Source organism: Tupaia chinensis, unplaced genomic scaffold (genome assembly GCF_000334495.1).
Source record: "Tupaia chinensis unplaced genomic scaffold, TupChi_1.0 Scaffold000065_1, whole genome shotgun sequence".
Taxonomy (NCBI): Eukaryota; Metazoa; Chordata; class Mammalia; order Scandentia; family Tupaiidae; genus Tupaia; species Tupaia belangeri.
In genome coordinates, this window is record NW_006159523.1 from 4,963,136 (window position 1) to 4,983,802 (window position 20,667).

General features: G+C 43.2%; 1 protein-coding gene and 1 long non-coding RNA gene across 6 annotated transcripts in view; one reads left to right on the plus strand and one right to left on the minus strand.

The window, feature by feature from the left end:
- Positions 1-7,798, plus strand: part of LOC114005049 (uncharacterized) — a 15,417-nt gene extending 7,619 nt beyond the window's left edge. Inside the window, exons 2-3 of the long non-coding RNA XR_003546976.1 lie at positions 3,470-3,525; positions 7,663-7,798. This is a non-coding gene — a long non-coding RNA (uncharacterized LOC114005049). The remainder of the gene's footprint in view (positions 1-3,469; positions 3,526-7,662) is intronic.
- ZCCHC2 (zinc finger CCHC-type containing 2) overlaps positions 1-20,667 on the minus strand; it is a gene marked incomplete at its 5' end in the record, with an annotated part of 70,585 nt that overhangs the window by 21,205 nt on the left and 28,713 nt on the right. For all 5 annotated transcript variants that reach the window (XR_003546974.1, XR_003546973.1, XR_003546972.1 and 2 more), the window contains 6 exon segments: positions 5,718-5,812; positions 6,687-6,751; positions 7,777-7,912; positions 9,629-9,686; positions 12,552-12,635; positions 16,041-16,129. Coding sequence is in view for 1 of the 5 variants with exons in the window: in XM_014582012.2 (XP_014437498.1) it covers positions 5,718-5,812; positions 6,687-6,751; positions 7,777-7,912; positions 9,629-9,686; positions 12,552-12,635; positions 16,041-16,129 (527 nt within the window).

A 20,667-nucleotide genomic window follows, 5' to 3' on the forward strand; every position in this document is an offset into this window, starting at 1 on the left:
AAGAGTCACCCCAGTCTTGTCACACCTTGAGCCAATCCCCTTCTCCCAGTCCTCCTGCTCATCAGGATCCTGTGTGTATTCATGTTCTCCACATCTCAAATCATTCAAGACCTACATGGCTTCTAGCACTGCAGTTCACTATGCTACCAACTGTGCCACCAATGTTGGGCCATCTAAGCCTAGATATTTTAGTTCCTTAGAGCCTGCTGAAAACTCCATTCTTTAAAAAGAGCTGGAGAATATAAAAAACTTCAAAAATGCCTATCCGTTAAAATTACTAGGCCTGTGTATTAGAAAAATAAAATGCTTCCCCTCTAGGAGCCTGAGTAGCTCCTTGAGTTCTGCTCAATGGCCAAGGCTACACTGAGGTGAGGTGTAGCACATACCATGATCACGTATCTGCATCTATTCTGAGTACATAAGAAGACGTTTCTGGTACAGCAGGGGTTGAACATTTTTACACTGATCCAGACGGGGAACGACCCTATTTGTTTCTGGAAAACCCAGTAAATAGCATAGCTTTTGTCTTACAGAAAGCATTCAATATATGTCAAATGTATAAATCCTTCTAGAGGGGATTCCAGAGGGTTCTTAAGAACAACAGAGAAGGGCCAGCACCGACAACAGTGGTTAAGTAATGTGTACTGGGAGCCAGATTTCACATGGCCAACTAGGATTTGAGTCTTCCCCCTAGAGGCTTAAAAACATGTTGAGCGTGTGTGTGTGCATGCCCAAAATCCTGATCGGAGGGAGAACTGGGAGAAAAGGAACTGCCGCATGACTATCCCCCATGAGGTCGGAGGAGGGATTTCTTTGGTGAGTGCATGAATTCCCTAGCAATTAATAAACAAAACATAATAGATGAGTGAATCGTTTCCATGGCAACCTGGCAAAATAAATAAAAGGTAATGATTATTAACTATGTGGGTAAAAGTGTCAGAGAAGAGACATACTCTGTGTAATGAACAACTTGGTTGGCTAACCTGTGTGTTTTAAATGAGAGAAATTTACGAAACTGTTAAGATGGTTAAAGATGACTTAGCCTTAAAGGTTTAATAGATGCTGAGGAAAGATAAAGAATGCAGATATTGCTAATTTCTTGTGGGGAATAAATATCAAGTACTAAGGGAAAAACTGCAAAAAATCTCACAGGCTAAATGCCAGAGGGGTGACAGGGACCAGGAATAATTTTATTTGGAGTATATTTGGAGTATGTTTATGTACAATCACAGGCTCTAAGTTATCAGCTGCAACACAGCTAAAGAAAGGGATGCAAGTCCACACACGGCAGCTTGAAGACGATCCGCTGTGCCACAGTGGCAAGATTCAGATATATACTTTTTATTTGTTTGTTTGTTCTATAGATTTTTGCTAGGGTGGGGTGGCCATGTTGTAATCCCTTCTCCTCTATTCTCTCGAGATCTTGGGCATGTACGTATACATGCCTGGTGTGAGTTTAAGCCACTGGATCCAGGACTCAAACTGTGGTTGACTACGTGGGTGTCCAGCAAAGTAACCATTATGCCATCTGCTGGTCCCAGACATATACTTAAAATTAGTTATTTCTCCAAATGGCACAATTTATAATGTACTTTTCTTTATAATGTACTAATATATTCTAATCACCAAATTGTCAAATGCTAAATTATAATAGTTTTCAAAGAATACATAAATAAAAATCTATACTAAATTGTTGTTGTTGTTGTTGTTGTTGTTACAAGGTGCATGTGCTCAGTAGAAAGAAAGAGTAAGAGAGAAAGTGAAAAATCACCTCCCTCCACCAGAAGAGATGGCCACACTGCAATCCCTTTTCCTTCATTCTCCCCTCAGGACTCTAAGCACACATGCATGCACATGCACCTGGTGTGAGTTTTAAGCCACCAGGTCTGGGACTCAAACCGCAGGTGGCTACATGGGAGTCCAGTAATGTAACCACTAGGCCATCTGCTGGTCCCACATGCATGGTATTTTTAAGCCACCAGGGCCAGGATGCAAATTGTGTCAGATAGAACTGTGGGATTCAGTTCCCTTAACCATTAGGCTATGAGGCTAGCCCCACAAATCACCGTTTAAATAGAAATGCCTACTTTAAAATTTTTTCATCATCAGGGACAGCAGGTGATGTAGTGGTTAAGGTGCTGGACTCCCCCATGGTCGATCATGGTTTGAGTCCTGGACCAGGCAGCTTGAAAATTACATCTGGTTTGTATGCATGCATGCTCCAGATCCCAAGAGGAGACTGGAGAAAGGAGTGCAGTATAGCCATACCCCCAACTCCCGCCCACCGGGAGGGGTGATTTCTCTTTCTCTCTGGCAAGTGCATGCACCCTACAGCAAAAATCTCTAAAAACAGCAACAAAAAAGAATTTTATTGTTTCTTGAGTAATAAAAAGTCCACATAACTAAGACTACAAGTGGCTTACGTTATAAACCACTATTCTAGTAATAAATTTCTAGTTACTGGTAATTATGAACAATGCAAGTTTCTGACTGAGTTAAGAAACATTTATAAATCATAGTGACAGGACCACAGCTATCACCTGGGTTATTACAGGAGGCGGGAGATCTTTAGGTCATTCTAAACCTTAGAGGTCAATCACCTCACTTCCCCCCCAACATTTTGGTGTGACAATCCACAACATAAGAGTGGATGGCGAACCCCGGGTGCAAATTACAAGAGTGTGCGTTCTTACGAGTCTGAGACAACACAGACATCTTTCTAAGAGACAGAGAGCGTGGGGTTAAAGTAAAACACACCACAGAGAACTGCGATGACTAACGGCGCCAACAGCTCCTCGGGACAGACAGCATGGAGAGAAGCAAGGAGGGATCCTTATTTTGTTCCCTTCTGTATTTTTCAAATTGTAAGCATGAATGTGAATGCATTATTACTTCAAACAGAAGTTGTATCTTAAAATTAGTAGTCATTTATTAAAAAGTTAAAAGTAAAAAATATACACTATAAGCTAGAATGTATTAACGATCTGAACCTACTAGTTAAAAAGACCCAGTATTTTCGGCCTCAATACAGTATGTACATTTTACAACATGAGCTATTTTCCATAAGAGAAACAACTTTAAATATATCTTGAGTTTATTGAATGTTTAAAGAAAATTCCTTCTTGGTGCCTTAATAATTAAAAGGAAACTAATAAACAGAGATTGGTTTTACGTCGGAGTCAGCATACATCTGAGCTACATCTGACATCAGACAGGCTGTACAAAACATGTTTTACTCATAGTCAGATACTCCATAAGTGTAAATATATTTGAATCAGTGACATATACAGAGGACAAAAATAGACAGAATAAGGTTTAGCTTAATCAAAAATCCTGAGGTTGTTATTTTCCTAACACTTGAAAACTGAGAGATAAAAGAAAAAAAAAAAAACAAAAAAAGGAATGGGAGCCTAGGATGTTACAACAAAGTTCTGAATAATCTATATATACAATGTATTTTTTCTTCTAGCTTATTGAACGGAGAAAATGAACTAAATTATTGAACACCAAGGCATTCAGTACTAGGTAAATACTTTTCATATGCTATTATACTTGAGTTTGATTTATCTATTCCAAAGGAGGGGACACGTGCATACTTCTGATAGAATCTTCATGCTTTGATGCTCCCCCAAGCCTTCCAGCTTAGATCATGGGCATGCAGGCATGCCCCCTGGGTGCAGGGAGACCTTACAATGCAAACCCAGGGCTTTCTCATCATGGTTTCAGCACTGAGGAATGCTGTGTTACTGCCATGCCGATGAGGCTATCCTGTTGTTATACCTAATTTTTCATATTTTTAAAGGAGTTTTTGCCTTAGGGCAGTGTGCTCGCTGGAGAGAGGAAGGGAGAGACAGAGACAATGAGAGGAAGAGTAAGAAATCACGCCCCAAGGGGAACAGCCACACCACAATCCCTTCTCCTCCATTCTCCTCCTGGGATCTTGGGCATGTACACACATGCGCCTGGCATAATTTTCAAGCCTCCGGGTCTGGGACTCAGAACTGCAGTCAGCCATGTGGGAGTCCAGTGACGTAACTGCGATGACATCTGCAGTCCCCTATATCTAACTCTTACAATCCAGTGAGGTCGGCATCACTCTTGTTTGACAAAATGAGAAAGTTTTCAGAGAGGGTACACATGTAAGAAACTGAAGGGACAGAAGATTCAAACGCGTCGCTGCCTCTGATCGCAGCTTACACGCTTCCCTTGAAATAAAAGGCAAGAATGGAGGCAAACACTTTTGTGGAGGCATAGTATCCAAATGGTAGGAGGGAGAGACAGAGTGATCGTGCAGAGGAAGAATTTTATTTTTAATAGGAATTTCACCAGGAGAATGACTCAGTTAAGTAGATACTTTAGAAGGCGAATATGGCAGCAGTACAGACAATGAGCTGGAAGGGACAGATAGGAGGCCTGGCAGAAGCTGCTTTTCACTTGTCCACCAGCAGACACCTTTCGTCTTCCCTATTTAGCCTTTTCCTCTTCCTTTAGCTGCTCAGTACAGGGAACCTCAGGCACAGTAAGTGTCCAATGTCCTCCTGAACTTAGATCCTCAGAGACTCCCCCACATCATTCCCCGCCCCGCCCGGGTCAGCTGATTCAATAAGTTCGACAGGTGATTATTAGATTCAAAATAAAATCATTTTTCTTTCATTACTTTTCAGTCTCTCTACACAAATACCTAGTTAAAAAATACTTTATCTAAGAAATATATTCTGTTTTTTTTTTTTTAATTTTGTATCACAACAGAATTTATTAATGTTAAAATACAGCTCAGAATAAAAAGTCCTGGGACCAGCAGATGATGGAATGGCTACATCACTGGACATCCATGTAGTCGACCACGGTTCAAGTTCTGGACCTGGTTGAGTGTGTGTGTGCACCCAAAGTCCTGAGAGGATGGAGGAGAAGGGATCAGGGCGTGGCCATCCTCCCTGGGGAGTGATGTCTCACTTTCTGTCTCTCTGACTCTCCAGTGAGCACACATGCCCTATAAAAAAAAATCTCTTAAAAACAAAAATCCCCCCAAAATAAATAAAATAATAAAATATCCTATTTGTGGGGTCAATAAATGTGTTAGAAACACATGTAGACAAAACAGTTTCCTAGAGGTCTATGGACTTTTATTACTTTAAAATCTTTTCCATAAATAGTAAAGGTGAACAAAACACAGAAAACTAATGAACCAGCAGAAAGCACACTTCTCAGTCAAATGAACCTTGAACCTAAATATAAAGGAACCCTGAAATGATGGTGGGCAAATGGAAACCGCACACAACTAGGATAACAAAAATGCGAGGGTAAGGATTCCCGGAAAGATCCCGTACAACTCCATAAAGGACAAACCATGAAGACGGTAATTAATATTCCCAAGAATGACTTCACATAAGGACGTACCCACCCTCCAGAAGGTGGTCATAGAAAGAGCCTCCAGAGCCGGGGCCCTGCCCACTCTGGAGCGACTGGCTTGGGAGGGAGATGAGTCGGTGCCAAGAGCAACAGCACAGAGGTAGCGCTCACCTCCGCGGTGGCTCATGCGCCTAAGTTACCTCTGTTCATTCTAGAACTGTCTGATCCCGTCCATGCAAGATACACTGACAGTGTTACAGTCTGACACAACAGCTCGATACCTCCTAATGAAGCAAGGTCTGACTCTCCAGTATGTAGGTGAGGGGTGTATGTAGGTGAGGGGTGTCTGAAAGAAGAAACGTTCTTACCTTTCACAGCACCACTGTGGGCATGCGGAGGCGGGGCAAGTCTGACACCGTTCATTCTACTGTTCAGCCTGTTGTCAGCTTTCTTAATTTTCTCCCTAAGGCAAACATCCACATTGCCAACATTTTTAATAAGGTTCTCTACCAAATATATTAAGTAGAATATTACTAAAATTCCTAGTAAGACATAATCTAACACAAGTAAGATTCTCCCTTTAGTGTGTGGTTCTGAGAGTTTTTCCTTCTGTGCTGAACACAATGTTTGACAACAGTTTTATCATTTGTATATGTTGATATCTTTTTTTTTTTGGAAAGGTTTTTGCTATAGGATGCGTGCACTCACCAGAAAGACAGAGACAGACAGAGAGACAGAGACAGAAAATAAGAAATCACCCCCCTAGGGGGGATGGCCACACCGCAAATTCCTTCTCCTCCATTCTCCTCAGGATCTTGGGCATGCACGCACGCGCACCTGGCATGAGTTTAAGCCACCGGGTCCAGAATTCAAACTCCAGTTTACTACGTGGGAGTTCAGTAACACAGCCATTAAGCTAACTACTGGTCCCTATGTTGATATCTTGAACTACAAAAAAATAAAGCCCAGGGGACCAGCGGATGGCATAATGGTTAGGTTGCTGGACTCTCATGTGGTTGACTGTGGTTTGGGTCCTGGACCCGGTGGCTTAAACTCATGATGTATGCATGCTCAAAATGCCGAGAAGAGAATAGAAGAGAAGGGACTGTGGCATGGTCACCCACCCTGAGGGGTCATTTCTCACTTTGTCTCTCTCTAGTGAGTACGTGTACACTATAGCAAAAATCTCTCTTTAAAAAAATAAAAATAAATAAATCCCAGAATTAAATATGAAAAGATAAATAATGGAGAAAATACTATACACAGCCACAATCAAATGCTACAGGCCATCTTTCCTTACCAATTCCTATTACTAGAAATGTTAAAATGGAACCTACTTTTCCATTTGTGGCTTTCCTTTCTTCTTATTTATTGAAGATAAGCTCCGTTTTTCAGTAGAATGCTAGCAGAAAGAAGACAAGTCAAACATACTAAGCCAAACCACACCGAGGCAGGTATCCTTTAACTCCGACATCAAACATGAAAATGATACACCCCCAGGTACGCAGTCTAACAAATTTTGATTCTCAACTTAACTAAATCACTAAAATTTATATACTGTGACACATTAATATTAATCACAAAAAGAAGTATTTCTATTTTCTGTTTTTCTTTTAAAATGGAACTAGATTCTTTTATCTGACTTCAAAACCAAGCACAATACAGTGACTGGTGTTCCCCGCAGATTCACCGTATCCTTTTAAGGTCCAGTTTATTAAACTGGAGATGCAACTCTGTCAGCACTCAGGGGAGAGGCCACCGCAGCAGGGAGGAAAACAGGATCGGGTGGGTTTTGAAAATAGGCCATTAAGCCCGACTGAGACGGCTTGCAAGTTCTCAAAATATGCTTCAATTCATAAAAACACATTCCAGAAGGAGTCAATATCTGGATCTGAGATAACATCAGGCTGAGGAGTCCTGCCGTACGAGTCCCCTCTACTGGGGGCACGCGCTCCAGTAAAGCCCCAGAGCGCATGCTCCTCGGTGACCACGCCCAGTCCTGAGAGAGCACATGCTCCCTCCTTAAATTCAGGACCACTGGGAAACTGCCCCAAGGACTCATAGAAAAAGGTCAGTTTGAAAATTTACTTCACCAATAACAAGACAGTGAATGAAATGTTGAATAATTCTTTTAAGACCGAAAGAAAAAAAAAACAAACCTGGCACATTATCATGTACCCCTAGTTGGAAATAACCATTTTTGGGGCCACAATAGCGTGTACTAATTTTACATGAGCAAATGATACATTTTTAGGTCATGCAAGAGCTTTAATCATATATGCCAGTTCACAATGAAGTCTAACCCTTCAGCAGTCCTTCATTTCTTCTGCAGATATCCTGTCTGACGGAATGCTTGTACAACTCAGTTTCCAGAGGGTAGCAGTGTTCTAACCACATGGCATCAAGACCCAACCAAGCCTCGTATACCTGGTCGGCTAAGGCCACACAATGCTCAGCGGGCTGCGAGGCGGTGCAGCTTTGCTTCCTCCAGTCCACAACTCCGTTCTGCTCAGAATACTGCATGGTGAGCCCACCCAGTGGGGAGCAACTCGTGCCAACAGTGCTATCGAAAAAGTGTGACAATGTGAAAATCTGTTCTTGATCATCTAAACTGCCATATCATTTCAAAGCAGCAGCTACGTAACCTTTCCTTCAGTGCAGTGTTACAGAGTGCCTAGCAGCAGGTCTAAGAGCAAAAACTATACTGTGAGAAATAAACCAGTCCACACTGATTTTACCATTAGCACCCATCTAACTAGAGCAATGAATGCACTTTCTGCCTTCGGAGTCTAGGCTATGGTGGGCACCTCATACTAATTCCGGGTGGAAGGGAGACACTTACCTAACCCTGTATCATGGGAGGGTTTTGTACGGTATACTACGTGTAACTAGGCATACGAAGGGACAGTAACGCAATTGCGAACTAAAAACACCCATCAGAAACAGGCCCGAAGCGAATCTAGATGATGAAGTTATGGATGTGGGCTTTCAGGTAATTATAGTGCTTAACATAATCAATGACTATGATGAGATTGAGAATTTTGTAAGAGTACTGGAAAATATAACGAAGAACCACATTTAACCTACAACTGTAAAATCAACTGATATTAAGGTATCAATGGATGGGAAGAAAGAAAATCAATGAATAGGAAATATAGCCCCAAGAAAATAGACTGAAACTCTAAGAGGAAAAAAAAAAATACAGAAAAAAAAAGTTCTGTTTGAGGTCCCCTCGAAAGCAGAGCTTGTAATGATGTGGTTTATCTGGGAAGTCATTCCAGAGAGCAGGTGGAAGGAGTGGAGAAGTGAAATAGCAAAGAACTTCAGTGAAGGGCCCAGAAGCATCAGGGGCTCAAAGCTGCTGGGACACCTCCCAGAATTATCTCCTCAGAGGCTGGAAGCAGGCCCTACAGATTCAGCAAAGGCCCTGGGGCAGAAAGTGGGAGGAATTCTGGCAGATGTTGGGGGGGGGGAGTGCAGTACCAGTGTGCTGTGAGTCAGAAACTACATACACAATCTCATAAAATCTGCAGGAGAAACGGGGGGAGGGGGTAGGAGCTGAGAGGATATGACACAGGGACCAAAGGAACAAGACCAGAGGACAATGGAACGACAGTTTCAAAGAGTTAAAAGATAGTAGCTGCCAACCTAGAATCCCATTTCCAGTAAAAACTGCTTTTAGAAATGAGGCAGACAACTATCTTTTCCTAGATAAAAAGTAGTGTATTCACCACCAGTACCAGAAGATGTGAACACAGCAAGTACTAGGCCTTAGGAGGAGAACGATCACAGGTAGACAAATGGCTTAGAGACAGGTTGGAGTGAAGAGTAAAAGAACAGTAAAACCTACATAAATATGAAATATAGTTTCACAGAGTTTAAAAATGATACACAGAGAATGAAAATGCATGACAGCCATGATGTAAGCCAGGACAGAAACAGAGGTAAGGTGAGCCACAGTCCTCAAATTAGGACATGATACATGCACAAATTAACACTGGAATTCATAATAAGTCAAAGATGTTGAATATAATCTTGGAGAGCAACCACTAGAACAGAAAAACAATATGATTATCAAGGCTACTAGAAGAAAAAAACAGAACAAAAAACGTAAGAGAAGGCGAAGGGAGAGAAAAGGAAACAGAAAAAGTGAAGATATATGAAAAGTAAACAGTGAAATGGAAGAATCACAGTCAAATGTATTGGTAACATCATTAAATATTAAATTAATTGAAAATGTAAAAAAATTTTAGACATTAGATACAGAGCAGATACCTACTTCACAACAGGACTCTTCCCGGCATGCTTTTTGTGGATTATGGTGTGCTGCAACACATCTAGAGTAGGGGGACAATAGATTAATTTATTATAGTCAACGCTGCAGCGAAAATCCAAAAGCATGAGGCTACTCATTTATGCTGCCATAAAAGTGGTGACAGACTAGGGGAAGCACTTCCAAGCATTTCTCCACAAGATATGCAAATGAAGTATCTTAAGCATCCTCTCAACTCTGTTCTACCAAATCGATCTTGTCCCAAATAAGAAAGTCTTATTAGATCATGCCACCACAAAACACAACATTGGATTTTAGGTATTACTTTTTTAGCCATTGAAAAAGTGTTTTGAGCCAGCAGGTGGTGTGGTAGTTAAGGCACTGGATCCCACCACACCCTCTCTGCAGTATGAGTCCCGGACCTAGCATCTTGAAAAACACGCCAGGCATGTGTGTATGCATGTCTGAAATCCCAACGAGAGAATGGAGTAGGGATTGCAGCATGGCCGACCCCTCTGGGGGGGTGATTTCTCACTTTCCCTCCCTCTCTGTCTCTTTCCAACAAGTGCACATGTCCTAGGGCAAAAATTTAAAATGAAAACAAATAAACAATAAAAAAAAAAAAAAAAAGAAGAAAATGAAGTGTCTCAAATAGAGCTGCATAATACTGTATAATGACCGTACAGTCAGTGATAGACCACATATACAAAAGCAGTCTCTTAAGATTACAAATGAGCCAGAGACCAGCAGTTAGCGTAATGGCTGTGTCGCTGGACTCCCAAGTAGTCGACCGCGGTTTGCGTCCCGGACCTGGTAGCTTAAAACTCACGCCGGGCGCGTGTGCGTGCGTGCCCAAGATCCCAAGAGGAGAATGGAGGAGAAGGGATTGCAGCATGGCCATCCCCCTGGGGAGGTGATTTCTCGCTTTCTGTCTCTCTGTCTCTCTCTGTCTGTCTGGCGAGCGCACGCGCCCTATAGCAAAAACCTCTCCAAAAAAAAAAAGATTACGAATGAGCTGAACAACTCCTATAACCTAGTGACACTGCAGCCAGAGCTGTCAAAATGCGATGTGTTACTCACATCAGAGGTGGTGCTGATGCTGGCGTAAACAGACCTACTGTGCTGCCAGGCGTGTACAAGTAAACACATCATTACATACACTTGATACACAGCCTCTGAATGGGTTTACTGCGGTGTGCCTTTCATCACTAATTTAGAGTGCGCCTCCATGTAGGAAGCTCACTGTGAAACAAGCTGTGTTACGCCGGCAGCAACCTCACACATCTCGTGTTCACATCTGTTGACTGCAGCATTTCTCTGGTGCTTGATTTACTCTCGTTGCTGTTTTGCTCATCGTGGCCCCTAAGAAGCAAACTGGTTCTGCCATGTAGCCTAGGTGTGTGGTGGGCTGTTCCACCGGGTTTGTGTGAGTTCACTCTGTGATGTTCTCGAAATCGCCTCACAATACATTTCTCAGAACTTGTCCCTATCACCAAGCAACACTCGATTCCATTCAAAAACATGTATTCTTCAATATACAAACACCCACATATTCCTACTCTCAAGACTGCTCTTTAATTGTCTTTTTAAAAAGAAACAAAATATCACAGACAGAAGATCTGTCTCCATTTCACCCACCTCCCTCCCTCCACGGAGGTAACCTACACCTAAGTTGTTGAAATATTCTACTGCCAGTTTTTAACTACTCACATACCTGTGTGTTCCTAAACACAAACTGTGGTGCTGCATGTTTAAAGATGCTATGAATACCCTTTACTTTAACTGCCACCTAGCCATACACCACAATTTATTTATAACTTTTATCAGCATCCGAGACACTCAGGCAATTCCCTCTTTTACCAAGAATGCTGCTGCAAGTACTGCTGTCCTGGCCCCCGCCGGCACATGGCACAGCCACTCTCAAAGACGTGGATCACTGACCAGCCGCATGAAATGATCTCCCACCTCTCTAATCTCTCTACATAGCACTAAATTTGTCCCAAACAGTGGTACCGACTTATATCTCCACCAAAGTGCATGAGAGCTCCCCGTGCTCCACATCCTTGATAATGTCAGACTCGCGAATGTTTTGCCAATCTGACAAGTGTGAAATGATGCCTGTTTTCATCTGCATCTGCTCCACTTCCAGGGAGGCTGCATGCTGTTTAAAGACTGTTCAAGTCTCTGGTGTGAGGTTGTTACTTACATCGTTCACCCGTATTTCAGCGGGGCTGTTTTCTCACCGATTTTTCAGGAGGATCTTTATGTAATATGGATATCATTTTTTTTTCTGGAATTACTCTGCAAACAGCATCCCCATCCGTGGATCTTCTAATTGTACAGTCTCTTCCTCACCTGTGAGCTCCATCAGATCAATAGACACCCTGCTGTGCTCGTGCTCTGCTTGCTGAACAAACAGCATCCCCATCCGTGGGTCTTCTAATTGTACAGTCTCTTCCTCACCTGTGAGCTCCATCAGATCAATAGACGCCCTGCTGTGCTCGTGCTCTGCTTGTCCGAGAGCCTCCTCCTCCTCATCCCCATCCGTGGATCTTCTAATTGTACAGTCTCTTCCTCACCTGTGAGCTCCATCAGATCAATAGACACTCTGCTGTGCTCATGCTCTGCTTGTCCAAGAGCCTCCTCCTCTGAGCTCACCATTTCAAAGCTTTCATTTTACACACAAGCTGCTATCTGCCTGAAATTCTTACACACAGTGTGAGCAGGGATCTAACTACAATACGTTTTTTTGACAAAGACATGCAATTGTGCCAACACCATTTATTGAACCATCTATTCTTTCCCAAGTGTTTGGTAGGCCACCTCTGACACTTTCGGATTCCCAGATGTCTGCTTCTCGCTCTTTAAACTGTTCTATCTCTGTGCCAACATCGGCCAGCAGGACTTAACTTAGTGAATTTACATTTACCTTCTTCTTGACTTGAAGCTTCTGAGCTGTCCTCTTTTAAGTGTTCTAATATCTTAGAAGTTTTCATAGAGGATTGTAGGTTATCTGCAGGAAAGAGTCAACACTATTAACTTTTTAGAAAAATCATGAAAGAGAAAAAAATGAATATAGTGACTATCTTTCTGCCAATGGAGAGTAGAAGGTTCTTGGTGAGGTAGAGAAAACATTTCTATTTGTCAGGACCTTTAAGAAAGCAAGATCACAGGGAACCAGCAGTTAGCGTAATGGCTATGTCGCTGGACTCCAACATAGTCGACCGCGGTTTGGGTCCCGGACCCGGTGGCTTAAAACTCACGCCAGGCGCGTGTGTGTGCGTGCCCAAGATCCCGAGAGGAGAATGGAGGAGAAGGGATTGCGGCATGACCATCCCCCCTGGGGGGTGATTTCTCGCTTTCTGTCTCTCTGTCTCTCTCTCTCTGTCTGTCTGGCGAGCACACGCACCCTACAGTGAAAATCTCCCCCCCCCAAAAAAAAAAAAAAAAGAAAGCAAGATCACTTAGCACAATGCATCGGACTGTGGGTGGAGAGCCTGAGACAGAGTAGACTGTTCCTCTAAGAACCACGCTAGTCGCACTTCGTATCTGTCAGCTTCAAAAGCACTCATATGCAAGAGGAAATGAACAAGTAGGTGATTCTCAAATACCTGTGCTGTGCTAAGGATTTTGTTTTAGTTGTTGTTTTTTAAATTTCCACTGGGTTGTGAAATGTTATTTTTGTAAGTGACAATAATATTATGACAATAGTGAACTGCTAGAAAATTCTCTGTCTACTCTTGGTTTCTGTTCTTTTATCACCAGACCAGTGGCCAGCAGTTTGCAGGCCAGCACTGACTGGACACATTTTGATAGCAATGGGTTACCTCCCCATTAAAATACAGACTGGGATTCGAGAGTCCAATCTTGAGTCATTCAGGAGTTTAAGATTGCTTTCTCCATGTTGTGTTTGGAATATGAGTACTGTACTCCATCCCAAGGGAACAAGAAGAGCTTGTCAGTTAAAAAACAAAACAAACCTCCCTCCCCCATAAAGCCAGTGTGTGCAAATGCCCCCTGACAACAGTGTTCACTGCTGAAACAACTCAGATAGGCAGGGACATTATGTTGACGAGACTTCTGATAATCTCAAATGGTGTTACTTTCATTCAGTATTTTAATTTATGACCTCAAAACAAAATCTACTTTCGGGACCAGTAGTTAGCGTAATGGCTATGTCACTGGACTCCTAAGTGGTTGACCACGGTTCACATCCCAGACCCGGTGACTTAAAACTCACGCCGGGTGCGTGTGCGTGCGTGCCCAAGATCCCAAGAGGAGAATGGAGGAGAAGGGATGGCAGCGTGGCCATCCTCCCTGGGGGGTTATTTCTCGCTTTCTGTCTCTCTGTCTCTCTCTGTCTGGCTGGCAAGCACACACGCCCTATAGCAAAACCTCTCCAAAAACAAAATCTACTTTAGTGATGCTCATGTAATTTCAATACTGCCAAGCCCTCAAGATGAGTTTCCTATTATTTTTCTAAAAAATTATTTATTTATTTAATTCCATTATTATATATTATATTAATATATTCCATATTATTATTTTTTACTTTGACCAGAGACAGAGAGAAAAGGAAAGTGAGAAAGCAAGCCTCCAGGTCCAGGACCCAAACTAAGGTCGGCCATGTGGGGTCCCACGCCACTTGCTGGCCTGAGTTTTCTATTATTTATATACACATCCTCACTTGTGTGGGTTTTCCTGGGCACCCTGGCAACCTGAATTACTGGGCTGTCAGAAAAGTCACGGTGCATTTTTGCATAGAAAAATAGAAAAATACATCACAACTTTTCCGACAACCAGTAGAATTCTGATATTCTGATTCTTTTTTATAACAACAGATGCTACTCACAGATACTGTTAGAAAGTACTCGCACTTGGCTCAGTTAGCTCGACACAGCTCAGGGATGTCAGGACCCTCTGCAAGAGCTACTGCCACTATTCAGGCATGCATCGAGCCACGAAGTGTGTATTTTACCTTGGTTGCCTAGTCATGAACAGCCATATTTTTAATTCTAGTTGCTAATTCTGTTTAAAATACTAAAGGCATATATGCTAGTAGTGAAAGAAATTTTAAAACCTAGCCCATATATCGTAATAATCATATTCTTAATCTATTTCTCTCCTCTTCAAATTGAGAAAGTATGTGCTTTTGTCCCTCTTTGGATACAAGATAGTGTGACTGTTGAAGGCAGATGGAAAGATTTCAACAAAAGTAAAGGTTCCTTGCTCTAGTGGCTGTGCATGGAGCAGGAATTCTCCTACTGCCAAGTACTTATTCAAATGGAAGACTGAGGAGAATGTGCATAAACAACCACAAGCCAGACTGTGATGAATTCTGAGACACCAAGGAAAACCAAACACACTGGAACATACGAAAAAAGCAGAAAAGCTTCATGGAAGAAGTAATATTTCAGTTGGGTCTTAAAACAGAATTTTTGTTGTTAATTTGTTTTTTTAGGTTTTTATCAAAGGGTGCATACACTCATCAGAGAGAGAGAAGGAAAGTGAGATATCACTCCCCAGGGGGGATGGTCACACCACAATCCCTTCTCCTCTTAGGATTTTGGGCACGCATGCACACATGCCCAGAGTGACTTTCAAACTGCCAGGTCCAGAACTTGAACCACAGTCAGCCATGTGGGAGTCCAGAGCCTTAACTACGCCACCTGCTGTCCCCAAAACAGGTATGATTTTAATGGGCTGTGTGACAGAGGGGTATGAATGAGCAAAGACACAAAGGCAGGAAGTGGCAGAGTGCACCAAGAAAGGCTAAGCCTCTGAGCAGCTGGACTGTGAGCAGAAAGGCAGCTCAAGGAAGCTCATGGCAGAGACTTAAATTTCATACAAAACATGGGAAGCCTGTAACAGAGGTTAACAATCAAATTCATCCTTGTAATTACTCTGGGACAGGTTAGAGTGAAGACTAGAATGTGGGAGAATGGGGAGGCTTGGCAGGTAAGGAGTCTATGCATGAAAGAAAAGCCTAATTAAAAACATGGTAGCATACTAAGAAAGTGGCTAAAAAGAAGACACCCTCTGCCCACACTGGGTCGGTCCTGAAGTGACCGAAAACAAAGAGGAAAAGTGAGGATGGTAAGGCTAATCTTTCCTGCCCGAGCCGCTGGCGGGGGGTGGCAAGGAAGGTCCCATGGCAACAGGTGACACTAGAGGAAGCAACTCCAGCTCATGTGCCCTGCACCGGCACCGCAAGGTCTCTCTGACAGTTCTGCTTTGTTGCATCAGCTCTCACACACTGCTTTAAAACCGCAGTGCAAAAAGCATCATTACAAATGACAAGTATTTCTAAATCACATGTCACTACTTAACTAAAATGGCAAACGAGACAAAACAACGTGGGAAAGTCGAAAACCTAGCAAAGAAAACACATTTCCGGGGAGGGCTCGAGGATGCTTACTGTGTGGAGAGTCTGCCGAGACGGACTGAAAAAAGCTGTGCACTTTCTGACTCTGCAGAAAAGCTTGTGATGAAGTAGAGAATAGCTGCCTGTGTGAAAAGAGAAGGGACATTTGTCACTCTCGGGTTACATAAATCCACGCGTCTCAGCTCAGACTATGAAGCAAGCTGCAGTCCAACCCAGGTATTTAATCTCATATAATCTAATGGTGAGGGCTCAGTATCATTTCAGCCTTTGCCCAGGTGGTCCATTAGTCAATTTTCTGCTCAGAAAAAAAAGTGCACTTGCTCTATCTTCCTCAAAGGTTTTACTTGTCACCATTCAGCTGTACCATTAGGGGACACTCCCACACTCCGGGAAGTCTGGGGTGCTGCATCCTGGAAAACGTGGAACATAATTCACTGATCCGTTTCATCGCATTTTAGCTAAGGGTGGAAGGAATACTATACCGCAAATTGAAGCACCACGTCGTGGCCTTCTTTCCACAGACTGATGTATCACCACGTCCCCTCTCCCTTCTCAGCCATCAGCTTTTCTTAAGCGAGTGTGAGCACAATCATAGAAACTTTCCAATCTCAGAGACAGACGGGAGAGTGATAGAACTAATATCTAAATTTGGTTTTAAAAAATCATAGCTAACAGAAAAATATTATAATATGAAGGATTAAGTGGTTAATATCAAAATGTATTTCTTTTTTTTTTTTTTTTGAGAGGTTTTTCACTATAGGGCGCGTGCGCTCGCCAGACAGACAGAGAGAGACAGAGAGACAGAAAGCGAGAAATCACCCCCCAGGGGGGATGGTCACGCCGCAATCCTTTCTCCTCCATTCTCCTCTTAGGATCTTGGGCACGCACGCACACACGCCCGGCGTGGGTTTTAAGCCACCGGGTCCGGGACGCGAACCGCGGTCAACTATGTGGGAGTCCAGCGACATAGTCATTACACTAACTGCTGGTTCCCAAAATGTATTTCTTTTAAAAACAAATTGAGAATAGATGCTCTCTCAAAATATACAAGTGGTTAAACTTACAGAAAGGTAAATTTCATTATTAAAAAAAATAAAAATTAAGCCAACAGAATTATTCATCTATTCAATTAGGAAATTTTATAAACATTTAAAATTTAGGGACCAGCAGGTGGCATGATAGTTAGTGCTGGATTCCCACATGGCCGATCGCAATTCTAATCCCAGACCAGGAGGCTTGCTTTCTCGCTTTCCCTTTCTCTCTCTTTCAAATTAAAAAAACAACAACATCACATGAAATTAAATAAATAAATCATTCTAAAAAATAATTAAAGTTTATTTCTTTCTTCCATGATCGAGAGAGAGAGAAAGACAGAGACAGAGCACTCCCAATGGGGTCTTGATACCATGATGGATCTACACCCAGCCTTGGCAGTCCCAGATCGTAGAACGTGTGCACCCAGCATATTTAAGGAGGTCTCTAGATGTGAACCTAGAACCTTCCCATGTGGGTCAGTCGTGAAGAGCACTGCATTCTACTGCTGTGCCACTGTCTGAACCCAGATTAGCAAAGTTCTGATGGTTCAGTTTTTGCTCTAGGGCACATGCACTCTCCAGAGAGAGAGAGAGAAAGCTGCACCCCTTCTCCTCCAGTCTCCTTTTGGGATTTTGGGCATGCACACACTCGCAACCTGTGTGATTCTCAAGCCAATGGGTCCGAGATGAGAACTACACTGGTCAGTCATGTGGGATACAGAGCCTTAACCTCCACATACCTGCTGGCTTGCAAATATTTTGAAGATGAAACTCAAATCTAACCAAGATAAGCAGGCAGGTTCAAACACTGTATATGTATTGCTAAACTTTTTGTAAGAAAAATATGTATGTCAAGGATTCTTAAGAGAATCTTTCTCTATCAGTAACTCAATTTCAAAGAATCTTTTAAACTAATCTTTGAAATTAATCATAAAACTGGGAAGTGTTTTCAGCTCAAAAGTGATCAATGATTTATTTTTAGAAAAAATTAAAAGGACACAGAAAATAATCTATATTCCAAACAATAAACAAAGTGTTACAGAGCCATATGGGATATACTTTTGTAGCTATTCAAAATGCTTCTGAAGAACTAAATATAAAGTGCTTATAATTTCAGAGGAAAAAACAGGATATAAAACTGCAGATCTAGTATTATAGGCAAGTAAAGAAAAATAAAAACATCAATGATGGTTATTTGAGTAACTGTTCTTTTTATTACTTTTCCATCGCTACCCGGTATTCTTTATGACCATCAGTTAGATTTATCATGAAAGCCCTGAGCTATCCAAACAGGGCACAGTTCTGTACCAAGGGCTCTGTATAAGAGTAAGGCTTTTTATAGTTTGTCACGCTCCATCGGAGCAGTATAGCAGGAGAACTGTCCATCTATTACTGGTTAGCCCTGAGACCTCAGATGAGTAAGGACCTGCATTTGACCCTGAGGCCAAGGAGTAAACACAACTGGCTGGGGTCCGGACACACACTGAAGCCAGTAGAGACAGGATGACAGGACAACACTACCTCACTGATCCATAAGAGCCACATGTTGCTACTTACCGCACACCCAAGGCCACCATGTGGCTCCCTCACTATTACCCACGAAGATGTCAGATCGTGCTGACGGACACCTCTGCTCAGTAGCACGGCTACAGACATCCCTCCTGGGTCACTTCTAAATACAGTGGCTCCAGTGCTCGGCACATGTGCTGCATGGACCTCTGCACCACCTGGAGCTGCTAAAGCTGCTAAAACAGCAGCATCTCGAGCCCACCTGGCACCACGGAGTAAGGACCCCCACTTCATGAGAGTCCAGGAATGTACCAGCCCCTGAAGTCTGAGCAGCACAGAGACCCGGGAACCCACCAAGTACTTCACACCATCACTACCCCTTCCCTCTAGTCTCATCCCTGGAATAATGTCTGCTCTTTTCCCAATCCTCCTCCTCTCTAAGCCCTTCCTTCCATTGTGCTGTTTGAAACTCCCCACTCTGACGGTTCAGTGAATGGAGCCTGTACCTCCCTATCCAGATGGAAATTTGGCCACCTGAACTTCTTCCCAGCTATGCAGGTAGAAGGCGCTCAGCTCTCCACCTCCTCTGTGCACATGCCCTGGAACCTGACCCTCAGCCAGTCCCCCAGCTTCACCTCCACCTCCTGCATGCCATACACCAGCCTTTCGGTCACCAGTTTGCCCGGTCTGGGTACCGGCTTCATCCCACCCCATATCTTCCATCATATTGGCAGCTTTGATGTCCACATGGGGGACCATGAGATACTCCAGCCCTTCCCCCAGTGCAGCCCACCCTCTTTTCTTCTGTCTTGTTCTAGTCATTTCACTCCTTTTAGCCCCTGGACCTCACCACGCAATGAAATCACCCTCCCCGCCCCCACTGCTGCTTGTCTCCATTACGAGCAAACATGCCCTTTGGCTCCTCTACCCCAGCCCGCCCTGGGGGTATTCGCCAGGCCCAGGGCACACAGAGGAGAAGGGTCGCTGCAGTCACTGACTTGCACATCTGCTCTCTTAAAGCTCCAACGCCACTCTCACCTAAATTACTTTTCATAACAGCAAGTTTTCAGGAAAAGAGCATGTTTCCTTGGCCATTATGCTTACCAAATCTTACTCCTTTTTATTTCTCTAAGAGAGATTTTCGCTATAGGGTGCGTGTGCTGGTCAGAGAGATAGAAAGCGAGAAATCACCCCCTAGGAGATGGCCAGCCGCAATCCCTTCTTCTCCATTCTCCTCTCAGGATTTTGGGCACCCACACACATATGACCGGTTTGAGTTTTAAGCCACTGGGTCTGGGACTCGAACCCTGGTAGACTATGTGACAGAGGAGAAGGGTCGCTGCAGTCACTGACTTGCACATCTGCTCTCTTAAAGCTCCAACGCCACTCTCACCTAAATTACTTTTCATAACAGCAAGTTTTCAGGAAAAGAGCATGTTTCCTTGGCCATTATGCTTACCAAATCTTACTCCTTTTTATTTCTCTAAGAGAGATTTTCGCTATAGGGTGCGTGTGCTGGTCAGAGAGATAGAAAGCGAGAAATCACCCCCTAGGAGATGGCCAGCCGCAATCCCTTCTTCTCCATTCTCCTCTCAGGATTTTGGGCACCCACACACATATGACCGGTTTGAGTTTTAAGCCACTGGGTCTGGGACTCGAACCCTGGTAGACTATGTGGGAGTCCAGCAACATAACCATTATGTCAGCTAATGGTCCCCACATCTTACTCCTAAAGGAAGCCCTCAGAGAGGGTAAAGAGTCAGTGACAATAATTAAACCCACATTCCGACTTCCAACTTCACAAAGCAAGTGTTCCACTTGGGGACCCGCCTACCCAGGCATCTCCCACTCTAACCCCAACCTGATTCCTTGCATTAATGGCCTGACCACTGCCATGACGCCATCTCGGAGCCTGGTCCATCCCACTCTATCAGATCTATTTTCACTCTTCCCAGTCCAGCTTAGCTCTAAATGTCTACCAGTTTTTTAAGAACTGAACAATTTCCCTTAAACCCCCTTGGTTTGCTTCACTCTTTTTGCTACATCCAAGAAAATTCCCATCCAGGACAAAACTAACCATCTGTTTCCCTAGCACTTGAACTGTTAAAAAGATTAAA